The sequence below is a fragment of the Halichoeres trimaculatus genome, unplaced genomic scaffold (assembly GCF_033239565.1).
Source record: "Halichoeres trimaculatus isolate MK-OKI-2021-1 unplaced genomic scaffold, fHalTri1.1 fHalTri1_scaffold_6, whole genome shotgun sequence".
Lineage (NCBI taxonomy): Eukaryota > Metazoa > Chordata > Actinopteri > Labriformes > Labridae > Halichoeres > Halichoeres trimaculatus.
In genome coordinates, this window is record NW_027437184.1 from 20045029 (window position 1) to 20072767 (window position 27739).

A 27739-nucleotide genomic window follows, 5' to 3' on the forward strand; every position below is an offset into this window, starting at 1 on the left:
TGGGTTTCCCCCCTCTTCCTTTGCCAGTGTTCGATGCGTCTCCAAGTGCGCACGACCAATCTGCAGCAGCAGCGCGCCGCAGACCGCCTGCCAGGCATCTGGCTGCTCTGCGTTTATTTCTGGAGGCGCTGCTTTTTGCACAATCACCCCCCAACAGGTGGATAAGTCGAGCGGGTAAAAACATCGGAGAAAAAACACCCCGCAGCAAAGCTGGACGCGTTTCTGAACCAACTGCAGTCCTCGGAGGAAACTTCGTTCTCGGTTATTTTTGTCTACGGGAATTAAAGTGCGGTGTGTGCCACTGAACATGTTTGCCTTCCCAATTTTTCCAACGGGAAGTCGTGATCAAGACGCACCGAATATGGATGTACAGTCGGTTGGCTGCAAAGTCTGCATAATTGAGAGGGAATTCAGACTAGACTGAAAAGCAAGAAAAAGACGGACTGGCTTTGCAAGGAACTAACACATCAACAGCCGGGGTCTTCATGCGGACCCACATTGCAGTTCCACATTTTGGAGGATGCTTAATTCAAGTTACGAACATCTGTTTTATCGGTCCTCATGTGCCCTCGGGATATCTTCCAAAGAAGGGAGACCAATCTCCAGGAGCGATGTTCCAATGTCCAACATCCCAAAGGTTAGTTTTTGTTCTCTGTATTCATTTTGAATCTATTGATTCCTGAATTATTCCGACTGAATTAAAAAAGAACATTAACACTGAGCAGAGGCAGACTGTAAAGATGAATAATGTAACTTGGCGCCTGTGGAGTACCTCAGCTTGTAACTGGGGGACCCCTGCAGGAAGCCCCGACAGAGAGCTCCTTTCTCGTTTTCCTAACCATTCAGATTTATTCTGTTTCTTGGAACGTTTCCTGCACAGAAACACGGACGTAAAAATTTCAAAACCTCACCTCTGAGTATTTACAGGCGCTGTTTAAGACAAATGCCACATGCAGTCGTTAATTAGTTTGTGCTGACGATTTTATGATTGTGTTTCCATATTTGTAAACACATGGCGGGGCTCTCCAAATTGGCTTCACTGTCTGCTGGAGAGCGCAGCGATGCTGTATGTGTCGTTTAATCAATGTAAGTTTGAGGAAAAAGCTAAGATGTGATTGAAATATTTTCTATCTCTAAAACGTGGTGCACTTTTTGTGCACTGAGGCAGCTGGGATCTGAAATTACTTAATCATGTTAATCACTTCTCTGAGGAAAAACTAACTACTCGGCCGCGACGTTGGAAAATTACATTAAATTTGCTCACATAGCATTAACAAACCATATGATGCTACTCTTTCTGATTATAGTTAGCTGTACTATTATTATTATTATTATTATTATTATTATTATTATTACTGCTGCAGCTGTTGTTGATTCTCAAAAATCAGCACCATGTGGAAAATTTCAGTTATAGTGACACCACTAAAAGGAAATAGTACAGATAAAACTCTTCATATTTAAAGTGATCCACTGTTTAGTGTCAGTCTATGCTGTGCTCTCCGATACTGTAGACTAGAGCTGGTACACAAGCCCTGAGAAAAAGCTTCATTAAAAACAAAGCATAAAGACCGTTAAAAGCTGTGGAAGACAGATTGTAAACAGCTCCCGCATTGGCACTACAGTCTGCTGTCTGTTTCCATCTTTCTGTAGATATTTCTCTGCATAGTGCCTGCATTTCACCCTGCCCTCACTGAACTTGAGTAATGCAGCCGCAGTGACTGCAGGGTCCCCATGTGGCAACTTCACAAGCATTTTGTCTCAAAGTGAAACTGTTCCACAAAGGCCAATATCAATATCAAACTAATGCCCAGGTCTCAAATGAGGTGTGAAAATGTGCTTTCAAAGAAGCCTTCGAGTGGGAAAACTTCTCGCCAAGTTCTTCTCTTTTATAGAGGAAGAAATGAGACAGCGTTTGGGAGCAGCAAGTGGCAACTTGGCTGTAAGCGAAAATGACAGGTGACACAATGCAACAGCAGCCAACTGTATCGCCTCAATTTCCCTCTACTGAGTGCTTAACTTGCAGTTCAGTCATCTTAAATCCCTGCTCCTGTAGGACCTTGGGCTGTGGGAACATAAGGAGTTACTAGTTTAAAACCTGAATGTATTGATTTCCACCTGCAGCCGCTGTGAGGTTACCAGGCAACCAGATGTGACTCTGGGATGTCACTGCTCATGCCAAGAAATAACAAAGCACAGACGTGCCATGTAATCACAACATGACGTTCCTAAAGCTGGTGTATGGACAAAGCAAAGGAAGTCCAACATGTTGTGAATGATTAGTACAAGGGTTGTTCAGACAGCGATTCATTTACATATCAGGTTAAACATGATGTTTTAGTCCTCTGACTAGTTTAAATGTGAGAAAAGACTAAGAAAAAGAACCTTATACAGCTAAGTATGGGGTAAACATGCCAGATTGGTTTGCTTATTGAGTGTATTGCCTGATATAGAATAACATGCATTCACTTCTGCCCATCGTGAGATGTACAGCCCCTGCAGCAGGATCTGACAAATTGGAGAAAGCATGCACAGAAACGACCTCACAGGTAGAGAGGACTGACCTCACACCCTTAGTTAACGAAAACACAGATACCATACAGAGAAAATGAAGATTCCTCAGGTGGGTAGAGTCCACAGTAAAACCGACTCTTGTGTTGATTTGAAGCAGAAACCTGTGACCATTGAAAGTTCAAGGATTCTTGTGCTTTTACTCGCTTTCTGATATTTTTGCTATAAATCTGACTGGCGTTTCTGATCTCAGTGTTTTTATTTTGACAAAATAAATAAAAGCAAGAAGCTTGCTTTGAATCCCTTTCAGTAATCACTGAGTAGATACACCTGAATATCCTGAGAGAGAGAAAGAAAACACAAGCTACCTGAACCTATGCTGGTCTATATTTAGTAACATTCTACCTTTTCCACTCTGTGAAATGTGTCTCATGATGTGCAGCATCTTTTATCACCCTTTCTTAGTCTTCAATGAACCCCTAGAGAATTAGTAAACAGCCAGTCCCTTGTGTTTATACTCACTGTTTGGGCATCTGTCCAATATACCATGAATGCCAGTTCTGGAATGCAGTCATATTATGATTAAACAGACTTCACAAATCCTTGTCTCAAAGGTTTACTTGAGCTACTTCTTATTTTTTTTTACATCTGTTCTTACATCCTCTGCTTATTTCTGGTTAAAAATTATCACTGGATATTTGTAGATCTTACTACTAGTAGGTCCCGGAGGAACAAGACATCTTGACTGTCACCCTGTTGGCAGAAAATTACACTACAATGTCACTGTGTCACTGTGAAGTCTTGTTTCTGTGAAGCGGCGCATCCAAAGTTGCTTGAAGTGTCGATTTGCAGTCACCAGGCAACCACTTAGTCAGCTGCTGTCTGTCATTAGCAGATGTTTCTAATGCCATTATCTCAAGCTTAAAGTAACTCAAGATTCAAACATCACCTTATCTCACTGAGCCATGACACTAAACACTAGTAAAGCAACCACTGCAGGCTTTTTGTTCCTTTCTCCTTTCCCTTCTCATTTCTGGTTTGCCATAACGCAGTGAAATGAAATGTTCCCCTGTTTATGAAAAAGCAGTCACTGTGTGTGAGAAATGTGAGACAGCTGGCATCCAAAAGTAGTGCCCTTCATTTCTTAAATTACTTGATACATCACTGTCGGAGCCAATGAGTTTTTCATCATCACTTTTATTTAATGGTTGAATAAGATAAGGTACCACAGTGTTATGTGTATAAAAAAATCCTGACATCTTTAACACTGGGTGGCCCCTCGCCGAACGGGATACCTAAAGCCAAGAGTCCAGGTGACTTTAGCTGGGACACCAAAGAGTTTTTGGTCATATTATCAAATTGAGTACAAATTAAAACTAAATATGTTGGCTTATGTTTTATTCTGCATTAATTTGAATAAATGAATGTAGTTTTATACAGAGTACACACTTCTTTTTATTTTGAAACTGTAAGTAAAGACTTCTCATGAAGTTGTGGCTGGATAAAAACATTTTTAGATGGACAGCAAGTGTTGACCTGTTTCTGCTAACCTCCATCCCTGACTCCTCTTCCCCTCTTATCATCTGATGTAACTTGTGAAAATTCAATGACAAGTGTCTTCTTCCCATCACACCTCTGTCCCTGTCCCCTCTAGTGTGAAGTCCCCCAGCCTTGCAGCAGCTGTAGTAGTGTCAGCAGGGTGCTGGTAAGCTGAGGCCAGGGGAGATGTCACAACTGTACTACCGTCGGACTGACAGCTCCTCTTACCGGGATCGCATCCCGCTGAGAATTGTGCGGGCCGAATCGGAGCTGTCACCTTTGGAGAAAGCTTACCTTGGAGCAGTGGAGAAGGGGGACTATGCCAGTGTCAAACAGGCCCTGGAGGTGTGTGAGTTTGTGTTAAAATCAGGGGTTGAAGCAATGATTTACAAATACTCAAGTTACTTGAATTAAGTAGGTTTTGTTGTCACTTGTACTTCCATGAGTTTTTTTTTTTTTTTAGGTGTGTAATTTTACTCATATTTCAGTACAATTTACACCATGTAATCTACTTCACTACTATTAAAATCACAAATTGCCACTGAGTACACCCACCATTTTAGTCAATAGTCAAACCTTCCATCTGTATATTGTAGCCAATAAGGCCGATTAGGACCATGCCACAATGTAATGAAAGGAAAACTCAGCCACCCCAAGCACAGGTGGCTTGGGGTAATATACCAACCCAACAGACTTAATACCCAAGTTGATACTTGACAAGTTCCCGTGGTTAAACCTGGAGGAATTTTTTATGTGCAAAGGGAGAAAAGGAGACAGCCTCCAGATGCAATGCATCAGTTAACCTGGGTGCTTTTCATCATTTTTTGAGATGTTGAATGAGTTATTGCCTGCATGTTGAAATAAGTAACATGTGGAAATGGATGTCTCACCTTGTATCAATGTATCAATTAGTCAGTTTACCATCAGACATTAATATCTTTGATGGTTTACAATGTAAATGTGAGTATTCTTGTACCTTGCTGTCAAACTCTGAAATGCACACCACTGGAGCATCATGCAAACATTGATGGGGTTAGAAATTATGACCGGTTGCAGGTTTTTCTTCTCTCTCTCTCTCTCTCTCTCTCTCTCTCTCTCTCTCTCTCTCTCTCTCTCTCTCTCTGTCCTTTTATAAATGTATATATATATATATATATATATATATATATATATATATATATATATATATATATATATATATATATATATATATATATATATATATATATATATATATAAAACATTGATTAACAGATTACAGCATTTAGAATGTTTACAGAAATTAATTGTTTAATGATTCAAATTTGTTTACACTTGTAACTAAATATAGCAATACATCTGCTAAGTTTAAACAGATATACCACTCATTCATTGTGTGCTAAACAATCAAAAAGTAGTTTATCCTTACAGAGGAAACATCCATCAAAGATTGATCAGTACCATGACAGCACTCTGGCAGCAACATCACATCAAAACAATTTGAATGCCTGCTACTGACAACGCTGTAAACATCCCTCATTTAAAAAATAATGGCTACTCTGAGCAGATTTTGAGAAAAGTACTTTGTACTTTTACTTAAGTATTTTTTAAATACCAGTATTTTTACTTGTATTTGAGTACAATTGAAGCAAGCAGTGCTTGCACTGGAGTACAGATTTTTAGTACTTTCTCCCCCTCTGGTTAAAATGCATGTCAGGATGTTTAATTAGACAGGTAAATTGATGTGTGCATACAGCTGCTAAATTTTTGAATAAGTAATTATGGGAGGTAAAAGCTCAATCTAATTGGGCTGATTTGGAAAGATTAGAAGATCTATGGGTAACATCTGCAGCTATGATTACCCTCTCCTCATTTCCAGTAACATCTGCAGCCTTTATTCACCCTGACAAGAGTCAGACCTTGAGTACACACAAAAAATTGCTACAGACCAGCTGCTCAATAGTCTCACAGTACCTGGATGCCAAGTTTAAATAACCCAGGTGGCTTATCACTGTGCAAATAATACAGAGCAAAAACAAAATAAAGCGAAAACCTTTAAACAGGCTTTAGATCAATTATTTCACAGGGATTTAATCTCAGTTTTACACCCTTTTATTGTTTATTTTTTACATTCTTAGACCCAACCTGACACCTGAACAGTTTTGAGTGTTGATGGTCCACTCTGCAGTGATTATGTTGTCACATATAAAGTTGCTGAAGCTCCACTGAACTGCAGAAAGACATTCATGCATACTTTGAGTTCTCCTTTAATATCAGCAGCTCTGTCAGGTTATTAAAGTGTTGAAAGCTTTTTCCTTGAAAAATCTTATTATTTTTTCTATTTCAATCTTTACTTTCCTCTCTGTTTTCTTTGAATGCACTTGAGACAACCCCCTGACTTTTAGTCCCAACCTCTCATCAGGAGGCAGAGATCTACTTCAAGATCAACATCAACTGCATCGACCCCCTCGGCCGCACAGCTCTGCTGATTGCCATCGAGAACGAGAACCTGGAAATCATTGAGCTCTTGCTGAGCTTCAACGTGTACGTCGGCGATGCCCTTCTGCACGCAATCCGCAAGGAGGTGGTGGGAGCCGTGGAGCTGCTGCTAAACCACAAGAAGCCCAGTGGAGGCATGCAGGTGAGGAGGAAGCTGAGTTGAATGGAGGGAGTTTCAAATCAAGAGTGCTTTATTCAGGGGGGAGACACGGTCTGTGAACAGACAGGGCAGGAACTATGATCTTTGGTGAAATGAAATGCATCTGCTACTTAATTCTGTGTTTGTGTCTGAGTGTTTTTGATTATTTTCAGCAATTCCTTTTAATAAGTTAATAATTGTTATTTTGTTAAATCCACTTTTACTTGCGCCAACATTTTTGTGCAGAGGTCACTGATGCTCAGACCAGATCCACATGTACTGCTTGACATAACCCATATAATAAACCCTTGAGAGCAAATCAATTAGAACAAAATGTCCCCCTAAAAAAGAGGTATGCAGCAGAGTGGTCCACTGCCGAACTACAGGGGGATTTCAGGTCTTATGGGGAGCTACATTGCACTGTCAGCTATTTAACACTGTTATTCATGGTGTAGCCTCTAAGCTGTATGCAGTTGCAGCTAAAATAATTGACCATGTATTGTTGGCAACTACAAAAGCTGACGCTTCAAAAAGCTGCCGTCATGAGCCTTTTCTCTGTTTTTATCAAAAGAAAAGGAAATCACAGAAGGAGGTTCACAGAGTAAGCTTTTTGAGGGAGAATATGTTGTGCATTTTGTTTAAAAGTAGATTATGCATGTTTTTTTTTTTTTTTTTTTTTGCCTTACGACTCATGGTTTCTGGTAGATTAAGAACCCTGGACTGCTAAATGCTGTTAAACAAACTTCTTTGAGGCAAAAGGAGCTGCCAGTTTAGAGGTTTAATCACTGTAATCAAACAACAAATCCTGTCTAATTATGTCAGACTGGTGGGCCTGTGCACTGATTGCTCTCCACTTAAGGGAACATTTTCTTTCTCTTGTTCCTGACACACATGGACGACACTGGAACAAACACAAACATTCATCACTGGCTTTCTTTCCCTTTTATGGGAAATGATACTGCTGTTCATTTGAGTTTTGTAACAAGTGTAAAATAGAGGGTGGAAAAATAGGAGAGGCAAAAGGAAAACACATCAAAGAAAAACGAAGACAAGCCTCCAGAGATTGCTTTGGCATGTTAAGTGGGTGCGGTGCCACTGCGATAAAGAGGGCAGAGATTTCTGGTCCCATAATCCCTCATCTGTGACACCTATCAGCTGCCTCTGCATTGGAATGTATCCTTACATCACATGAATAGATTGAGGAAACAGGTCACTACAGCACCTCTAAAGTCCCCCCAGAGAAGCTCACAGGTTATACTGAAAGAGAGTCTGGGAAGAGAGCATCCCATTTCTCATCTCTATCTCTTGGATTGATTGATAAGGAGTTTGATTTTAATGCTTTTTAATTGGCTGCATTTCTCTTCCTATTTCATATGCTGTCTCAATGATGTGCTTGTAATAATCTCTGAAGCGTTGTGGCACATTTGTTTTCCTGTGGAGGAGCACATCTGATATCAGGGTTTTAAACTGTGTGATGTATTATCGTCTGATTGCAGATGCCTCTGTGGCAGACACAAAAAAACTAAAGCTCACAGTGTTTTTTAATTAAAAAGGCCTTCAGGCTTTGTTATCTTTTGTTTGATCATTTTTTGTTTTAGCCTGTTCATTATCAACATTTGAGTCATTGTTTGCCTCGCTGCATCCTGCTCTGAGGCTCATTTGCTTATTTGAACACAAAGTTTCAACATACGGGAATCCCTCTTCCTCCTAAATATAACACAGAGCATGTTGTACAGTGAGTGAAACCTCGAGAGATGTGAGCTTTTTTTCTGCAGTGTCACTCAGAAACCAAGCTGCTCCGTGTCCCATTTATAGCAGCTTTGTCAGAAGTGTTTGTTGTGATTTAGATGATGAATCAAAACCTGGGAGAAAGGAGCTAGGGCAAGTCAAAGTACACTGATTCTGTCGCACCTTTAACATATGTTCTGGTGGTAGGCGATTCTGTCTTATTTTAGAAACAACTAGAAAAGCACTCAGAGAGCACAGACCTCCCCCAAGCATATTGTGATTGTCATGCAACACTTTAGTCTTGCTTTTATGTTACACTCCCTTTCGGCAGACTGTCTGCTAAAATTTGGTGTTAGTTGCAGGTTTGTACAATAATTTGTTTCCTAACAGTGTTGAAAATTATGATGACCCAGTACATATTTCATATTCTGGATCTTAGTATCCAGAATATTGCCAGGATATGGATCATACTTTTACATCTGTCAGAAATTATGGTGACTTTGTTTCTTGTGTTGTTTTGCAAAGCAATCTGACCATTTATCGTGGAGTCATATACACATATAGTGAAAATGGCCCCATCTCACAATGATAAAGAATCCTTTAGATAAATCCTTGATCCTGACGGTGATCCGGATCACCTCCAAAATTTAATCACTTCTTCTTTATCCCGTTTTGAACATTTCCTAAAAATTTCACCAAGATCGGTTTGTTAGTTTTTCAGTTATGTTGTTCACAAACAAACTCTCCCAAAAACATTACCTCCTTGGCGGAGGTAATTATGTATTACACAGACAAGTGGGCTGTAATTTGAATCCACTTTTTACATACTTCACATCTACCTGTCTGATATCCTCCTGCACTAAGCTGGGGCAAGGCCAAGCTTGTTTGGTACTGATTATTTGATGACCCTCCTCCTCCTCCCACGTTGAGAACAGAGTATAGAGCTTATTAGATGTCCCTGCTCCATAAAATACAACAACAGATTTGGCTATGTGCCGATCTTTGGACTCAGTGCTGCACTCTACTCTAATAGTAAACTACACATGCACTTATACAATATCACAGCTTTTTACAGCAAATATGAATGGTGAAACACTTTAGAAGATGATCAACAATTCATTCTGCTTTTTTTTATACGAGGAAGATGATGATATATCGAAGTTTCACTAATACTAGTTCTGTTTCCATTATAGATTTACAGCACAGAACACCTCTCAGACAAGACCTGTACAGTTGTATCTGTCACTTGTCACTTTTGTGGTCCATCTAAATCTAAATTTTGAGCTTGGAGGGATATATTCACATATAATGATATATAATCATTGCTGATACGTAATTATCATTAAAATCTGTTTGAATCGCAATGTAATCTACACTGATTGGTTGGTCATTTTGTCAATCTCTTTTTTTTAGGTGGATTACCTTGAAAGTTGATGAAAAAATTTCACAATATTTAGAAAATGAAGCTCTGGTTAAAGCTTGCTTTTGTCATTGTATCTGCTAACACCCTGACTTTCCCTCTGATGCGACACAGTTTATACTGTGTTACTAGTGAGTTGAAGTGATGGCTCTAAAAAAGTTGGTGCCAGATCCAAATCCTTTGGAGTAATACAAATTTCACCATACTGACACACGGTTAGTGGGCTAAGCTAACTGTTGTGAAACTATCTAGCAGCGTCTTGGAGTGCAAAGAGTTAAAATTTAAAACTTATTGTCAGCCTTTTTTCTGATAGTTAGTTTAGAATGTAGTTATTATGCAATGGTTTCAGACAGCCCTAAATAAAACTGTAAGCAAGCCACTGTTATGAATTATATTCTTAAAACATTTATTTTGATGCTCTAAAATCTTGGTTGAACTCAATATACCACAAAGACCAAACAAAAACAGATTTTAATCCTTGTATTTGCTGGTTGAGCATGTCTGACAAGCTAGCCTCAGTTTGCAGGGTTTTATTTTCATAATGTGATTTTTAGACATCAAACATCCAAATGTGTTTAGATTATTGATACATTTTTGTACTTACAGTCATATTTAGTTTGTGTCTAATCTCTTTCCAATCATCATAAAGCTCCATTGCTAGCTCTGAAGCAGCCTCTTCTCTCTACCTGCATTTTCTGCAAGTTTTTAAATAGCTCCTGGCTGAGCTTGTGTTTTCCTCTGGAGATTTTCTGACTATCTCTACTCATTTCACAACAGAATCAGATTACGGCTCTTGAGCTGAAAGAAGCAAAGAGGCCTGGCTAACTCCTGTGCAGCCTGCAGCTAAGTATTTCCACTGAATGGACTGGGAATAGCACAAGGGTTTTAGCTGCAGTGGGTGATAAGAGGGACAGGTGGAATGAGATTTGTTCTCAGCGTAATAATTCCTTCTGACATGTTTGAAATACTGATTTTTTTTTCAACCATGCTGTTGCCTAACCTTGCACTGAGAGCTTGAAATGGATGGGATGCTGTCTGCAATTTTGACCAAGGGCAAAATTCTTCACTGGTGTTTGAAGGGTTTTCTCTGCAGCTGCCAAAAGACATAAGGGTACAATTTATGTTTCTGCTTATTCAGTTTTGCCTTGGTACAAAGAATAAAAAAACTGAACCTGAGGTCAAACACCTTTCAAGCTCCGTGTTTAATCAATCCAGTAACCTCTCTTAAATATAGAGCCTTTCTGTTAAACATGATAGATTATTACAGATGCTGAGGCCCAATAATTGGCAGATATCTAATATTTGACAGCTTCCTGAAACTAAACACAAAAGTGTCTTTCCTCTCTTTTTCTTTCAAAAGGTTCCTCCTATCCTACTGGACAAGCAGTTCTCTGACTTCACCCCTGACATCACTCCCATCATCCTGGCTGCTCACACCAACAACTATGAAATTATCAAGCTCCTGGTGCAGAAAGGCGTGTCCATGCCTCAGCCTCATGAGGTTCGTAAACCACACGTATTTAATTTGCTGTGTGCCCTGGATTTTGGTTGTTACCAGAAGCAGGAAAGCCCATTTCTCTGAAATGTCAACAACTGTTCAGTGAGAGAATATAGTCTTTTTTGCCGGTTGAATCAAGTCTTTTTGACTTAATTTATGATATAATCAAAGAACAGACCACAGTTTAACCTTATTATTGATTTCTGTTCTCTGGTGCTGTTATAAGTTTGTTAAAATAAGTATTTTTAGATGAAATGTTTTTCTGAGAGTACAGTAAAAAAAATGACTGCTTAGAAAACTCACTCATTTTGCCTCCAAGGACAGAGAAACATTGCATCAGTGATATAAGAGATACTGTTTGTGTTGCCTGTCAGGAACATGATCTGTACTAATCAGTTCTTGGAAACGTGTCCTCGTTTTGTTTGGTGCCACAGGTGCGCTGTAACTGTGTGGAGTGCGTGTCCAGTTCAGACGTGGACAGCCTGCGGCACTCCCGCTCACGCCTCAACATTTACAAAGCGCTGTCGAGCCCCTCGCTGATCGCGCTCTCCAGCGAGGATCCCTTCCTCACCGCGTTCAGACTCAGCTGGGAGCTGCAGGAGCTCAGCAAGGTTAGGAGAGGGAGCGAGGGGCCAGTGGAGCAGAAACATCATGTTTATAGGATTTTTAAAAACTACAATGTCGGCTTAGTGTTGCACTGATTAACCTTACATGTGCCTTTTCATGATACCATTGTGTTACAATGGATTTGCTATCGTTTTATTACTCTAAGTGAAACAACAATTGGTCTTGGTGAATGACATTTGATGAAAAAAAAAGAAATACACCGGGGTGAGCGATAAGCTTAACATATTCATGTTATTTTCAGATTAACCAGAAGTCTAATGTGATAAATCTTTAGTAAAGCTTCGAAGCACATTAAAATGAAAAACACAGGATTGGCTTTGATCTGGAACCAAAATATTTCACTCCTCATGTTCTCAAATCCCTCAGCACACATATCATTTCTTTTGATGTAGATTTAGAGAAAATGATTGCAGCTTTCAACCTTTTTGACTCTAATTTAACATGTGTAAACTCAATAGTTCAAGTAATTGGAAAAAACAACCTCAGAGTTTGAAATAAAATGACTTAATACCTTAAAAAGAGAGAACATCTAGGAAACACATTCAAAACAGTTGCTTACAAGCAAAGTCTGATTTGGAAATACTGCTTTGTAGACAAATTTGGGACTGACTTAGCACTCAGCTGTGAGGAGTCCTTCTGTTAACCCGTATCTTGTCTAAATTTTTTAAGGTGGAGAACGAATTCAAATCTGAGTATGAGGAGCTGTCCCAGCAGTGTAAACAGTTCGCCAAGGACCTCCTGGACCAAACCAGGAGCTCCAGAGAGCTAGAGATGATCCTCAATTATAGAGATGACATCAACCTACTAGAGGAGGAGGGCAACAATGACCTGGCAAGACTCAAATTGGCTATCAAGTATCATCAGAAAGAGGTAAGCTATGAGGCATAAGTCAGTCATTCAAAGCTTTGTGAGGGGTTCATATGGAGACAGAGAAAGCCTTTCATAATGTCAGAAATCACATCTCCTACCTCCTGGTTTTCCTTTGCTTCTCCTTTTTCTTTTTATTTCCCTCTCTCCTCTTCTGTACTGTGGTAGGTTTCAATGCTAAATGCCCCAGGCAACATTCACTGTGTCTGTTACTTTGGAGATGCTGCTAGTCCCTGAGTTTTAGTTGCACTCAGCCAAAGTCTTCTCACAGGTGTTGCTGCCATTCAGAATAAACTGATGTTATCGTGTAAGATTAGCCCGAGGTTGTTTTTGATGGCTCCAGATGCTAGTGTGGGCACAGTTTCATCTGTTTTCCCTTTGGCATCTCTCAGAGATGACGGATAGGTAAAGCTTAAACTCTGGAACTGAAGCCAGCTTCAACATGATTTAATGGGAAATATAACTGTATCTGCAGATCTGTAGGCAGGTTGACTTCTTATAAAAAGCATGTACATTTGCCACTGAGAGGTTCAACAAACCCATTTTTAGAGCTCACAGTCCAAACATGCCAACACTTTGTGCTGTTGTCTCTGTATTTTAAGCAGAGTTTGTGTTTGTAATTGGTAAATAGTTGATAATGAAGCACTGATTTGTTTCAGGGTCTTGTTTCAGTGTCTTGCAAGCGGAACATTAATTGGTTAGTGTTTTTTTTACAGATACTTAAAGGAGACGATTTGCATTTTAAAGACATGCATGAATAATTGAAGGGAAAATGATTCAAACCTTTTAACTTCATTGCTTTTTTACTTAAACCATTAGGTGGTTTAATGCTTTATTTTCTGCGGTGTGGTTCATTTTTTTTGTCATTGGTTTAAAGAAGGTCTGTACTGCTAAAAACATTTTGCCAGTCTTCTTTTAAATCTATGTAGTACACACAGCTTAGACTGGCCGTCATGTTTTATGTATAAGCTGAGAAATACAAGTGGTGTTTGAGATAAGTCATCCACATATCAGCTCTGTTATATAAATTTGACTATAATCGCCTCACATTTACAGTGACTGTGATGACTTAACAATTATTGGTATTTGTTGAATGTTAATCACCATGTTAAAAGCTCAATAGTAAAAAACTGTATTACTATGACTATAACTAACTAAATTACTGTACTGTAACTGTATGAGCTGTTTGCCGGGTTTTAAAAGTGACTCAGTTTAGATTTTGGTTCAGAGATTCAGGATGCCAAAAGGCTTTCCCTGCATCATCAAGGTTTTATAGATGTTGCTCTGCAGAGTTGTTCTTCTCAGTGAGCAGTGAGCACCACAAGGCTGTCTCAGCAGGTACACTTCCAGAGCTTTTGTTACCTCCTTCTCCTTTCCATCTGTTTATCAGTCAAGATGCAGCTTGGCAGATGAACATGTTGGGCCACAAAAGGTCAATTGGGAGTCGTGCAAGTGTACCGTCAGACACGATGATGGACGGTCCCCTGTTGTCTCTGTCCCTGACAGTAAATCTGTCATCACGCACACTGTAAACAAACATCCCCTCCTTCTGTGTGACCTGACAGCTCTTCTATGCATCTTCTCTCCCACGAGTGTTTTAATTACCTGGAGATGTCCCTCTCCTGCATATTATCAATGACAGATTTCGATTACACAGCAGGTTTGATGGAGGACATGGGCTCATGATGTGGGTAACAATCCACCCAGCTGCCCTTTTCAAATGATAAACGCCCAGGCTATCTTGAATGGTTTGTCATCATTTCAGTGTAAAATTAACCAGCTAGAAATGCTCAGTCAGTGGACGTGTGCATCAATGCATGTGCCCTTCAATGTTGTGGCAAAAGACTTTAAAAATCCTCTTTCTTTTTCATTAAAGAAAAAACTTATAATGGACAATAACTCTTTGAAGTTTAGTTGGTACTGTCTGATTTTCTCATTAAAATGCATATTATCTACTTTGCAGCATCATTAACCAGTATTATCTGGAAGCCTAAAACATGCTATTGGGAAAAACATTAATATGAATAAACATGATGATTTTCTTAGAATAATATAAAAGAATTTTTGTCTGAGAAAATGAACAGGATTTTTTTTTGTTATTCTTAACTAATGAGCTAGTGGCACCTCAGTAGAAGCCTTTTTTGGCCTCTTAAGAAGGCAAACATGCCCCAACTAATCTAGTATTGTTGTTGAGACACTCGTATCTGTCAGTAACAAATAAGGTTTTGTCGTTAGGGCTTTGGAGTTTTACAGACACAAAGCCTTTGTGATCTGCAGGACTTAGCTCTGCTACTACAGGATCAGTTGAGCTGATAAAACATGCTCCACAGACATAAGATGATGCATAAGAAGATAATTGAGGTGTAGTCACATGGTGACTACAGAGTTAATTACATGATTGCTGAAAATACTGAATGACCCAGGAGTGTGTTAGAATTCTGTATCTTATTCATTTGGGCAAACAGAGCAGGTTTTAATTTCATTAACAACTTTATCCCATAACTCAGAGATAATTATTTTGTTTATTTAGAAAAAACAGAGGATTTAATTTATTCTCAAATGAATGCAATACGCTTCTGGTGTATTATAATGTGTTTGCAAATTAGTTTTTCTAATATCAAGTGAAATCTCTCTCAGCTCTCTGAGGCAATCTGCCTCAGTCTTAGTATATAATGCATCTTCAAAGCATGTAAATTAAAAAGTAATCTAAAAGAAGCACTTGTTTTAATGTGTTGTATATAAGTTTAACATTTTAAATGAGTACTCATTTTTTTACACTATGTGTGTTTGACATGCAACTTGCCACCAACTTACTCAGTCTGTAACATAACAGACATTTTTCAGTGAAATGTCCATTGACTTGTAGAGAGGACCCCCCCGAGTGTGTTTGAAGCATTAAAACACTGAAGCATTTGTTTGTTTTAACTCAGAATCCCTTCTTAAATGCGAGTAGACATAGAAATTGCTGAGCTAACTGGAGAACTGACAACAATGATTCCTGCTGTCTCCTGAGGAGGGTGATATTTGTACAAAGTAAATGTACCAACAGAAACACACACATAGACTGCCTCACACTCAAATAGGTTAACTCTAATTGCTTTGTGTGTCTGTGACAGAAGATCTGAAAGCCAGACAGGGTTGTAGCCCCTGTGTGGCATCGTGGGTTAAGTGGACCCTCAGTTGGGCTGAAAAGGCCCACACTTTGCCCAGAGTTGTTGTTTCAGAGTGTTTGTCTGCAGTGTGATCACCACTCATCTTTCAGAAAATTTGCTGACAAACACTTCAGCTCTTATAATTGGCATGACATTCAAACCTGAAAGTGTGATTTTATTTTTTTATTCTTTCATTCTACAGCTCAGGTTGTTGATTAGAGAATTCAATAAATCATGACGAGCAAGTTCTTGACCTTCAACTCAGCAAACAGAAGGTTTCTCCTCTTAACCCACTGTGTGTACTTTTTTTGTATATTTTTGTAGCTATTGCTACTGTGTGTGTGTTTTTCAGTTTTGCTGCTGCTGTGCTCCCAGGGTTTGGAAAGCCAATTTATAATGGTCTGAAGAGAATTCTCCACAGGCCTTCCGTCTGGAGAGCGGAGCAAACAGAAAAGGCTGCGCTTTGATGCAGCAGGGGGCCAAATCAGATAAATATGATCAGTTTCACATAGGCATTAAAGAGACGATTATACACTTAACTCCCTGAGGGTTTTCTCACTCGATTACTCTCATTTGTACGGATATACTTGTGAGAGTATAGGTGGGTTCATTGAAGATTCACAGTGTGAACTGAAACAGGCTCTAAAATGCTGCAAATTCTCACTGGCACCGGAGTGAAGCAATCAATTTTACCTGCTGTAGTTAGACGTTGCCCCCTGGTGATGTCCCATAAAAACTGCAATTCAGTGTCTCAAAGAGGTTTTATAATGTCTCCATTAAATGATAATAAATTTACAACAGGAATAACTGTTTCATAGTGAAGCTCCATTTAGGCTTTTTTGTTGCAGCTATCCACTGACACAAATACCCTCTTTCATAATGTCATGTGTTGATCATGTTGTTATTCAGAAAGTGCAAATAATATCAAATGTTTCACCTGTAGTATGATTGAGTTTAGTCTGGTGCAGTGTTCTTAGAAAAATATGTTCTTTGCATGCTATTACATAGTTATTGCGTTTAGTTTATGTTCAGTTTAAATGTAGGCAAACTTGGAGTACCTGTGAAAATGTATATGCTGGTTCAGTATAAGATCAGTATAAGCTTTTATAAAACAATGGGTCTCAAGTCTTCTTTGATTTCATTTTTTAACATAAAAAGCAGCTAGGAAAAAAGCCAGCTACAAGTTTTGTGCTTGTCAAATTGAGCCTGTGAGAGTTTCAGCGGTGCTTTCATGCTGTTAATGCTGCAGGTGAACCTGTTTTCACAGAGCTGGGGAGCCCCCTCACTTGTCCCCCCACACACACAGACACACACACTGAGGAGAAGCCCTTTGTTGGTACTTTTGACAGTTTACTCTGGGGGACGGGGGAGAAACTTTCACAACTATACTGTAGACCTGGAGAAATCTTTTTGAGCTGATGTGAGCAAGAAATATGACGCCTTACCATGGCTTTGTTCTGGGGAAGACTCTTATACTCCAAACTAAAACAATGGGAACAAAATATCTGGTTACTTTTAAAAAAATAAACAAAAAGAAAGTAACAGTTAGCTCAAATGTGCTACTTTTATGAATGGAACAATGCCTTCATGTCAAAATACCTGAATATAGTGTATTTATGTGCCTTGATTTCATGTAAGGACTCAATTTTAACATATTATTACTTATGTATTTAAAACACATAGCCTGCACCTATGGGTCTTCTCTACATTTTAGTTAGACCTCAACACGGTAAGCTTTTTTATATGGGCTGAGATTCATGCCACAAGAAAGTGAATTCTGCATCAGTGAAAAAAAAACTTCTTCCTAAATTAAGGATACATATGAATCATTTTAAATTTCAATCAGATTATTCACTCCCTGGTCTTCACACATCATGGAGATGGTGCTTTTTAAGCTCGTGTTTTTTAGGTGAGGTGAACAGCCGCAGATCATAGGGTGGTTGTCACAGATGTGAAGAGGATTTCTGTGAATCAGTAACTCTGTTACTCTTCCTTGTGGGTGTAGATGAGATAATGGACACAATGGGCACACTGATCAAATTGAATAGTAAAACAGACTCTGAACTGTTTGAAACATAATTCTGTATTTTCAACTTAAAGAATATGATAAAGAGTTGAATTTTCCAGAAATTGAAAAACAATCTCTGAGCAAATACATGTATTTTAAAACATTAATTTTAATTTCAGATCACATTTTTCTAATCCAATATGATAATTGAAATTATTATAGATAATTAAAAATTACTTTTCAATGGCACAAATCTCAGACAATAGTTTTTGTATGACCAAGTTTATTAAAAAAAAAAAAGGGAGAAAAGCAACTTTTTGCTTTTTACATCCTGCCATCATTAGAATATGCTTTATCATTGATCAGTCACCGTCCTAATGCTGCTCTCTGTCTTTCTCTTACTATTTCTATTTCATTTTGCTTTTCCTTTTTTTTCTCACTGTCTCTCTCCCTGTTTTTTTTTCTCCTTCTCTGTTCGTCCCCATCTCTTTATTCCTCATTTGAAAAGAGATTTTTTTTTTCTTTTTTTTTTTTGCAAATCATCTGAGAAACTCATTTCCTCACTGATTCCCTCTCTGTATATGCTCTGAAGTTTTGTGGTGATGCTGTAGTTAAAGTATGGAAATACGAGCCATTCAACTCCAGACCCGTCACAGATAGGGATCTCTGGTTCCCATGGAAACACGGCTGCAGTGTCGGTAAATTGGCACCTAACGGTGCTGGTTGACAATTTGACTGTTAGAGGCTCAGCATGATATTTCCCTGCATTGTGTGTGTGTGTGTGTGTGTGTGTGTGTGTGTGTGTGTGTGTGTGTGTGTGTGTGTGTGTGTGTGTGTGTGTGTGTGTGTGTGTGTGTGTGTGTGTGTGTGTGTGTTTGTGTGTTTGCATATTAATGTGTTTTCTGCTTAACTAATTGACAGGATGATACAACATTAGTTTGTTTGTTTTTTCATATCAGAAATATTTCCCAAATGTCTTTAGATCATCCCAGACCCTGATGATGCTTCAGTCCATTCAGCTGAGGCAGACTCAAGCACATCTGCAGTTTTGATCCAATGACATTTGAGACAGACATCATCTGAGTCAAAATGTCCCCTTTTTTTCTTTGCACTTTTTTTTAGTCACATGAGGTTTTGATATCACTAAAACACAAAACATCAAACCAACCATAGAAGAAAAGAAAACAATACTTTCCTCATGTTGATTTGTGTTCAAACGATTTTCATTCATTCCTGTTGGTGGTAGAAACATGAAATGTGGTCTGGTTTTCATAGCTGTTCAATCAGTTCTGACATTTTAGGAAGGAGACTTTGGTTCTTATTTAAAAAAAAAAAAATACTTAAGTCAATTTAAAACTATGCCTGTAACAACATGAATTTCATCGCTGCCACAATATATTACGAGCAGCCTGTCAAACCTTCTAAATCCTTGAACACTTTCATGTTAGCTGCAAAGCTCCCAAAGGTCAAGCCCTATCATGTTTTAAAAAGTTCCTCCCCACATTTGTTTTGTTGTCACAGAAGTCTCCAAAAGTATTAGAGGTTGACCCATCTCTTTCAGGGTTCACAAGTCTGGCTCAATGGAAAAGGTGCTTTAACAGACAAAAAGAGTAACTCTCTCCTTTTGTTTCTCCTAAAGTTTGTAGCCCAGCCAAACTGCCAGCAGCTTTTGGCATCCCGGTGGTACGATGAGTTCCCTGGCTGGAGACGCCGCCACTGGGCAGGAAAGTTCATCACATGTGTCTTCATTGGCCTCCTCTACCCTCTGTTTGCTCTCTGCTACCTCATCGCCCCCAAGAGTCGCTATGGCCTCTTTATCCGCAAACCTTTCATCAAGTTTATCTGCCACACAGCGTCCTACCTGACCTTTCTGTTCCTGCTGCTCCTCGCCTCGCAGCACATCGTCACCACAGAGCAGGATCGGCAGGACAGACAGGGCCCAGCACCTACTACTGTGGAGTGGATGATCCTGCCTTGGGTGCTGGGTGAGTAAAGAGGGAGAGATCTTGAAAGATAATTTTGTGCCACCATGATGACGTCTACAAAAGAACTCGGGTCATTGTTGGCATCTTTTCTCATGTTTGTTCACACTGCTGATGTGGCTAATGGGATAGTGTTATCAGTTGGAAATCAGTTATTCAGTTAATCTACTACTTAGATTTTTATAAACTGTGTACTGACTCTGGTAACTTGATTATTAGCGAGCAAGATGAGTCGTGTTTTATGGGGTTTTACAGTGTTTTCTTCATGTGACTGTCGATATCGAGGAAAACTGTGCCATACTGCAGTGTAAAAAGACCAATGGTTAAACACAGGTAGTGACTTAGAAAACAGCTGTAGTGTTTATTTACACCTGAATTGTTGTTAGGGAAAAAAATGACAGGAAGCTAGCATTTTCCATTTAACATTATATGATAAAGATAACTAGCTATAGCACTGGCTAAAAAGAACATGGTGGCTAACTTAAGCTATTATCTTAAAATTGCTATCAAATATGTTGTTTTACGTTGAATTTTGTTTTATTTTCTCTCTAGAATTGCTCTTTCCAATTATTTTTTTAAGTTGATAATCAACAATCAGTTTATAGATAAACAAATTAACTTTGATACTTTTCTTATTGCTTGGACTCTAACTTAAGCTGTTGACTTACTTGTTCTAAAGTAGCTAGTAGGTTCTAACATATTTTTCTACCCTTTTTACCCTGTCCTTATAAAATTGCAGTATGTACTGTTTTATAAGTGGCTTAATGATGAAAAGGACTCAACCTATCATTTAACACCTCTAAAATTCTTGTCTCATAAGTTAGATGCTAACTTTAGTGTTGTCAGAAAATAGCTAGCAGGCTGTCAAATATGTTGTTTTTACCTTGAAATGTGTCTTGTTCTCTGTCTCTCAATTTTATTCTCTAGTGATTTTTAAGTGAACAGGTGCTAAATAATAGTTCAGCTCAGGGGTGGCCAACCAGTCAGAGACCAAGAGCCACAAAAATGACTGTGGTACTACAGAGAGCCACATCACACACAGGGTCTTACAAACACACTTCCTCTCACACATAAATGAAATGACATAACATGAAAATCAATATATTTCCAATTTTCCAAGCAAGATTTACTGTGTTTGTGTGTTTAAATTCGTACTAGAGAAGAGAAACTGAAACCTAAGTATCAATCTGTACACCCAAACATTGATCAATACTGATCTTGTTGGCATCAGTATATCGATATTTTAGATTGATACATATTTTTGTGAATGGATCAAAGAGCCACACACCAAAAGTAAAAGAGCCAATTATGGCACACAAGCTGCAGGTTGGCCACCCCTGGTTCAACTGATCAGTTCATTGCTTTAAATTTTAGGTTTCATCTGGGCAGAGATCAAACAAATGTGGGATGGGGGATTTCAAGACTATGTCCATGATTGGTGGAACCTGATGGACTTTGTCATGAACTCACTATACCTGGCAACCATCTCCCTGAAGATTGTTGCTTACACAAAGGTAACCAGTGATCCATGAACATCTAGATAATTAACAGAGGTGGTGTCAACATGTGCTCAATATATCTCATCTTCTTTCATCCTGTTCAGTACAGTGGAAGTAAACCGAGGAACCAGTGGGAGATGTGGCATCCGACACTAGTAGCCGAGGCCGTGTTTGCCATAGCCAACATTTTCAGTTCCCTGCGCCTCATCTCGCTCTTCACAGCCAACTCTCATCTGGGGCCGCTGCAGATCTCTCTGGGGAGAATGCTGCTGGACATCCTGAAGTTCCTCTTCATCTACTGCCTGGTAAACACATAACACTCTGCCTACAGGGTATAAACATGCAAACACTTCAAAGTTAGCCACAATGCAATTAGAGAAAGAAAAACACAAGTTCCCTGACACAATCTTTCTCTACCCCAGGTCCTTCTCGCTTTTGCTAATGGGCTGAACCAGCTCTACTTTTATTATGAGACCAAGGCTTCAGACGAGAAAGGAAAATGCAAAGGCATCCGCTGTGTTGAACAGAATAATGCTTTCTCCACGTGAGTCCTCACCTGTGTGTATGTTGAAGATGTGTTGTTGTTGTTGTTAAAGTGGTTGGCAAAGAGAGAGGATTTCTCTGATGTAGCTGTCACTGGCTTCGAGAAGTGTGAAAGCTCTGTTGCTCAGAGAAACTGCTGTGTTAGCTGAATTGCCAGTACTCTTAACCTTTTTATGGACATTTTCTTTGACACTTTCTTTCCCATAAAAGTTTTATGTTAAATTTTCACTGAATGAACTTCAAAACCATGAACAACTGACATACGTTTATTAAAATTCTCAAGGAAAAAGTGTGAAATAATCGTACCCACCCAACAGAGACAACAATAACTATTAATCTCTTCCTGCAGGTTGTTTGAGACTTTACAGTCACTCTTCTGGTCAATCTTTGGTCTGATCAGTCTTTATGTCACCAACGTGGATGCAGACCATCAGTTTACCGAATTCGTCGGAGCCACCATGTTCGGCACTTACAACATCATCTCCCTGGTGGTGCTTCTCAACATGCTCATAGCCATGATGAACAACTCCTACCAGCACATTGCTGTGAGTACCCATCAAAAAAGGATGTGACGCAGCATTAACCAGTGTTTGTGTTTGCAATGCCTTCCATGCTCTCCTCTCTCTGCTCCAGGATCATGCAGACATCGAGTGGAAGTTTGCCCGAACAAAGCTCTGGATGAGTTACTTTGAGGAAGGGGCCACTCTGCCGGCTCCTTTTAACATCGTTCCCAGCCCTAAGTCATTCTGGTACCTCATCTGCTGGATCAAGAGACAGGTGTGCAAGAGGACAAGATCCAAGCGGCCTGAAACCTTTGGAACTCTTGGAGTGAGTCAAAAACTCAAAAATGGCTTTTAGAGAAATTCTAATGAAAAGCTCTGGTAGGTTTGAATGGCATCCTTTCAAAATAGCAAACCAGGAAGACTTGTGCTTCAATGTCACACAGTAGAGACACAATTTTCTACTTCTCTAAACAGCATGTTATTTGATTTTACTGGCTGTCAGTCAATTCATAAGAGCAGAACTTGAGAGATTACAGAAACATTAAAGTCAGATGGGTTATTGACTGATGAATTTAGCCTTTATTAAAGCATTATCAAAGCATACACTGTGAAGGAAAAACTATTATTTTTTTTGTCTGCTTTCTCCCACTCTTCTGTGACATTGGATGTGTGTGCAGAGGCGAGCAGCAGAGAACCTGAGGGTAAACCATCAGTATCAGGTAAACGTAGCCTTTTATCTAAAGGAAGCTGAAATTGATTTCTGTGCTGTAGAGAGTGACACATCATACTTTCTGCTCTTTCACTGCCCGTCTACACTTTTCATTTCAATCTGTCAACAGAAAGCTTTTTACTTTGTCTCCCACACTAGCTCTAGCTATTAAGCCCAGTGGGATGTTCATCATTTTTCTCTGTAGAGGAATTTCACTTACTGAAACCCACAGGTGGTGGTTGTTTTATTTTTATAATGGATGTAGTTTAAAATGACTTTTCTTCTGTAAGCACACATTTTTCATGTTTTACTGACAGTCTGATTATGATGCTTATAAAAGTTGAGCTTTCAGTCAGAGTTAGACCATGGTGTTGTGTCCATTTTCACTGATGTAGGAAGTACTGCGCAACCTGGTGAAACGTTATGTGGCTGCCATGATCAGAGACGCCAAAACAGAAGGAGGTCTGACTGAAGAGAATTTCAAGGTAGGAAATAATATACTTTAAAGGGGCTGTGAGGAGTTTGAAAGTGATCTTTGATCAGATCAGTGATCAGATTTAAGCCTGATCGTAATCCGCACTCTAAAATGAGATTATCAGCGCCAATTCCGCTGGTTACAGGTTATTATAAACTGCTACTTCTTAGCTTCCAGGTTGAGTTGACCGGATTTATTTTCAGCATGTCTAGGTCTCTCTGACAACACCACGCCGGCTGACAAAATTTAGTAAAGAGAAGAGATAAAACACAAAGATCTGTGTATTTCTCTGCTAAAAACAATTTATACAATTAATTTTGTAGTGACAGTGGACACAGGAGTCTAACTGTCAGACAGAAAAAGGACAGGTGAGCAGAAGAAAGCTGAACGGGAGAGTGATACAGCCAGAGCTTAAGACTAATTAGCCTTTAGCTTGGGCTGTATCACTCTATAATACAGGGGCTAAACTGTTAATGATGATGTCTGGTCTAACCCACAGTCAGCAGTTATTCTGCAGTGGTCTGTTCAAAGTTGAGAGTCTATCAATAAAATGAAGAGCGAGGTTACGTTAGCTCTGCTTGGTAGATGACTGGCAGGACATAACCAGGATTCACTAACATTACACATTACAGACATGTCTCAGAGCACAGGCTGCCAGCTGCGCTAAACTACTTACAAGCTGACAGTGTTTACTTGTCACATAAGCCTACAGATAGGTTGGAGCACCGGGCTGCCGATGTTGTTAACATATAGCCGTATAGATGTTTCAGAGCATGCATAATGATGTCTTTATATTTTACATTAAGTTGCATTGATTCTTGTATGTAACAATGTTTGCAGCGAGTAAAGAAGCTACAAAGAATTTCACTTAGTCAAGGTTTCGATCTTTCAGCCAACAACTATATGGGCTCACCTTTGGTCAAGTTATGTGTTTCATTTGTCTCGGGAACAAAGCTGTTGCTCATTTAAAAGCTTAGTTTAAAAAATTGCATTAAGATGTTTGCATTGTACTGATCAGCTGTCCAGAACCTCCAGGTGCTCCAAAAGGCAAACAATTAAATTAGCCATTGTTTCATTTGTTTTTTGTGGGGATTTTTGTTTTTGGTTTTTATTTTAACCAAAATGTTAGCCAATGTTGTTCTTGCTCTTTAACCCCTTGATGTCTGTTGTTGCAAATTTGGGACATACCCTGTTAGGTCTTGATGCAGATAAAATGACCTTTTATCTACTGATTCATATTATACGCATACCAAAGATCGTATCAGATTCACTATGTCACAGTATTTTGGTCAGGGGATAAACTTCTCATGTCTATATATAATATAACTTAGTTATAACTCTTGTGTGTACTATACTCAAATTTACAATCTTAACTCAATTTAACATCTGCAAGAATGCAAAACACATAAAGACAATCTGTTTTTATAATTCTTGATTAATTCAGGCAGTAAGGGGTTAACATTTAGATCTACAGGGGAGCTCTTTTATATCCTGTGAAAGGAAGATGACATTACATTTGTATAATTATGACCTACTTTATATCCACCTAGCCTTGGCTAACTTGACATTGAATTGCTTCTTTCCCAAGTGCCGTGCAGGCACTGATAAAAGTCATTTTTCTAAAATATACTTCCTTTGTTTCTTCCCCAGGAGCTGAAACAGGACATCTCCAGTTTCCGTTATGAAGTGATGGGTATGATGAAAACTGGGAAGCCAGCTCTACAGGGGGCAAAGGCCAGTGGCAGCTCAACAGATTCAAGCCTCACTTACCCCAACTCCTCCCTCAAGGTGCCCGTTAGTCCGCAAAGCAGCCAGGGCAAAAGCAAACTCAACCGTTTCAAGATGGCCGCATCCATCCTCAAACACTGCAGCTCTATAGCATCACCAAGGCCGCCTGAAGCCTCCAACGGCCTGCCCAATGGACTCCTTCCCGGGACCTCTGATGAGAGGTCTGGTGAAAAGTCCAGTCAGAGGAAAACTTTTCCCAAAGATATTGCAGACTTTGGATTGTTCCAAAAACGACATCGAGGAGTCATTGAGGGCACATCCAGTGCAGGAGATGTTTCGAGAAACATGTACTCTTTGTCAGAGGAAGCAGGGGATTCTGGGGACTCGGACACAGATGTAAAAGAAATAGTTAAGGATGAGAAAGGACTCTTGAAGACAGAAACGGAGGGGGAAGATGCAGCAAAGGAGACCAAGAATGAAAACAGTGATGTTGCAAACACCACCAATGGCTCAGATACAGGTGAGAAAAAAGAAACGAAGACCGAGGCAAAAGAAACCTCACCCAACAGTGACTCAGTAGCTGCTGGATGTTTATCAAAGTCACCTAGCAAAGAAGCATGAAATTACATTAAACAAAAACGTAACTACAGGCCATAGTGTTGGACTGAAGACTGAGAGACTGACAATCAGTGTGAGCTCAAAGTGCAGGTGTAATGGGTTGTTAAACAGAGTCTGACTTCTCCTGTTTATCAAAACTTTGATTTTTGGAGACTCAGGGAGGACTTTCAGTATCTTGGATGCAGTCGGAAATGCAGCGAAGGTAAACAAAGCTCTGTGTGAGCATTGATTGTATAATAATGTCATGTTATCCTTTCCTTTACAGATTGTTGGAAAGTAATTATTTCCTGAAACTAATTTGATCTGATGGTTTTGTCTGTTAAATCTCTTGTTTGTCCTATTTCTACTGTGGCTGACAATAGCAAACGCTGTGGGGATCCATTTGAAGAACTTTCATGGTGTCAGAAACCACCCCAAGTTCTTTTAAAATTATTGGTACAAAAAAAAAACTGATCCTGAAATATGGACATAGAAGTATGCTACAAATGTTTATATAATTTATAACCAGAAACAAGATTTAGTTGGCCAAGCCACCAGCCAATCAGCAGCTTTGACTCCATTAAATTTCATCCAGTTTGACCAAAACCAAAATGTCTTGGGTTGTTGCAGTGTTCTTGTTCCTGTCAGCCAACGTGCAATCCTTTTTCTTACGCAAGCCCTTCTTTTCCATCGTTCCCTCTCCTGTATCAGCCTCTCTATCTCTACCTCTTCCCCTTCACTGCTTATCTCTCTGCATCCTTATCTCTCTAGAGCAATAGTTGTATTTAGTTTTAGACCCAACTCTCTGCCTTACTTGGTCTTTTTCTGCACTTTATACACTTTAGCATACAGTGTCTCAAAGATGTGTTGAGCTCTGATCCTTCAGCTCCAACTCTGTCTATATTTTTCTATGCAAAAAAAAAGAAAAAGAAAAAAAAAGAAAGGAGAACAGGATTGTGATTCACATTGTTTTGAAGAGGACTGCGGTACTTTTAACAGGCAACTAATTCATAATAAACATTCTTGTTGTGAAGGAACAGCGAGCCAACTGTCAGTCAAAGGATTATGTGGGATGAAATGTGAAATGCAACCAGACAACCTTTAAAAGCAACATATTATTCATGTTTTATCAATCCTGCAAAGATGAACTTTTATTTTGAACAAATTTGCTGTTTTTAACTGGTATCTTTAGACGTAGTGTTAGTTTGAATGAAAAATGTTATAGAGATTACAGGTAGACCCAAAATAAAAGAAATCAAACACACTGCCTTTTATGTCTTTTGTTTATTGCAGATTGTTGGAGAGTATTGTTGCTGTCACAGTGGATTGATAAAGTTTTAAGGACAGTCACATTTTTGGTTCACCTTATGAAAGTTTACTGATTACAGACAAAAAGCAAGAGGCATTCAAAAGAAATTGATCTTTGTGATTTTTATTTTTTTATTTTTTATTTTTTAATCTTTTTTTTTTTTTTTTTCAAATGAAAGCCATATTTATAGACTTAATACTGTACTTTTCTGTTCGTTATACTATTTTAAATAGCACCTCAACAAGGTCATTAGACCAAGGCTGAAATGATCATAGCTTTGTTTTAACCAAGAAGTAGCTAACTTTTTTTTGACTTTGGAATGGATCGACAAGTTATTTCCACCAAAGAGGCTCCTTATTGAAAACATACTACCATTCACTTAAGGTTTTGAAAAATGATAGATTTTTTGTTGTTGTCATGTTTTTAAAGG

At 39.0% G+C, this 27739-nt stretch overlaps 1 protein-coding gene across 2 annotated transcripts; it reads left to right on the forward strand.

Moving 5' to 3' along the window:
• On the forward strand, window positions 1-27236 carry trpc4a (transient receptor potential cation channel, subfamily C, member 4a). 2 transcript variants are annotated; one of them, XM_074671713.1, is made up of 15 exons: window positions 1-637; window positions 4163-4392; window positions 6449-6667; window positions 11173-11313; window positions 11745-11921; window positions 12607-12807; window positions 19604-19949; window positions 21321-21460; window positions 21550-21750; window positions 21868-21989; window positions 22338-22533; window positions 22622-22816; window positions 23169-23210; window positions 23596-23685; window positions 25326-27236. In XM_074671713.1, exons 2-15 carry the CDS (start codon window positions 4234-4236, stop codon window positions 26022-26024), a joined length of 2928 nt encoding a protein of 975 aa, XP_074527814.1. In that variant the 5' UTR covers window positions 1-637; window positions 4163-4233; the 3' UTR covers window positions 26025-27236. The 2 variants fall into 2 exon arrangements, with proteins under 2 accessions (XP_074527814.1, XP_074527815.1); XM_074671714.1 differs by lacking the exons at window positions 1-637; window positions 4163-4392; window positions 6449-6667 and adding an exon at window positions 10670-10923.
• The last annotated feature ends 503 nt before the right edge of the window (window positions 27237-27739 follow it).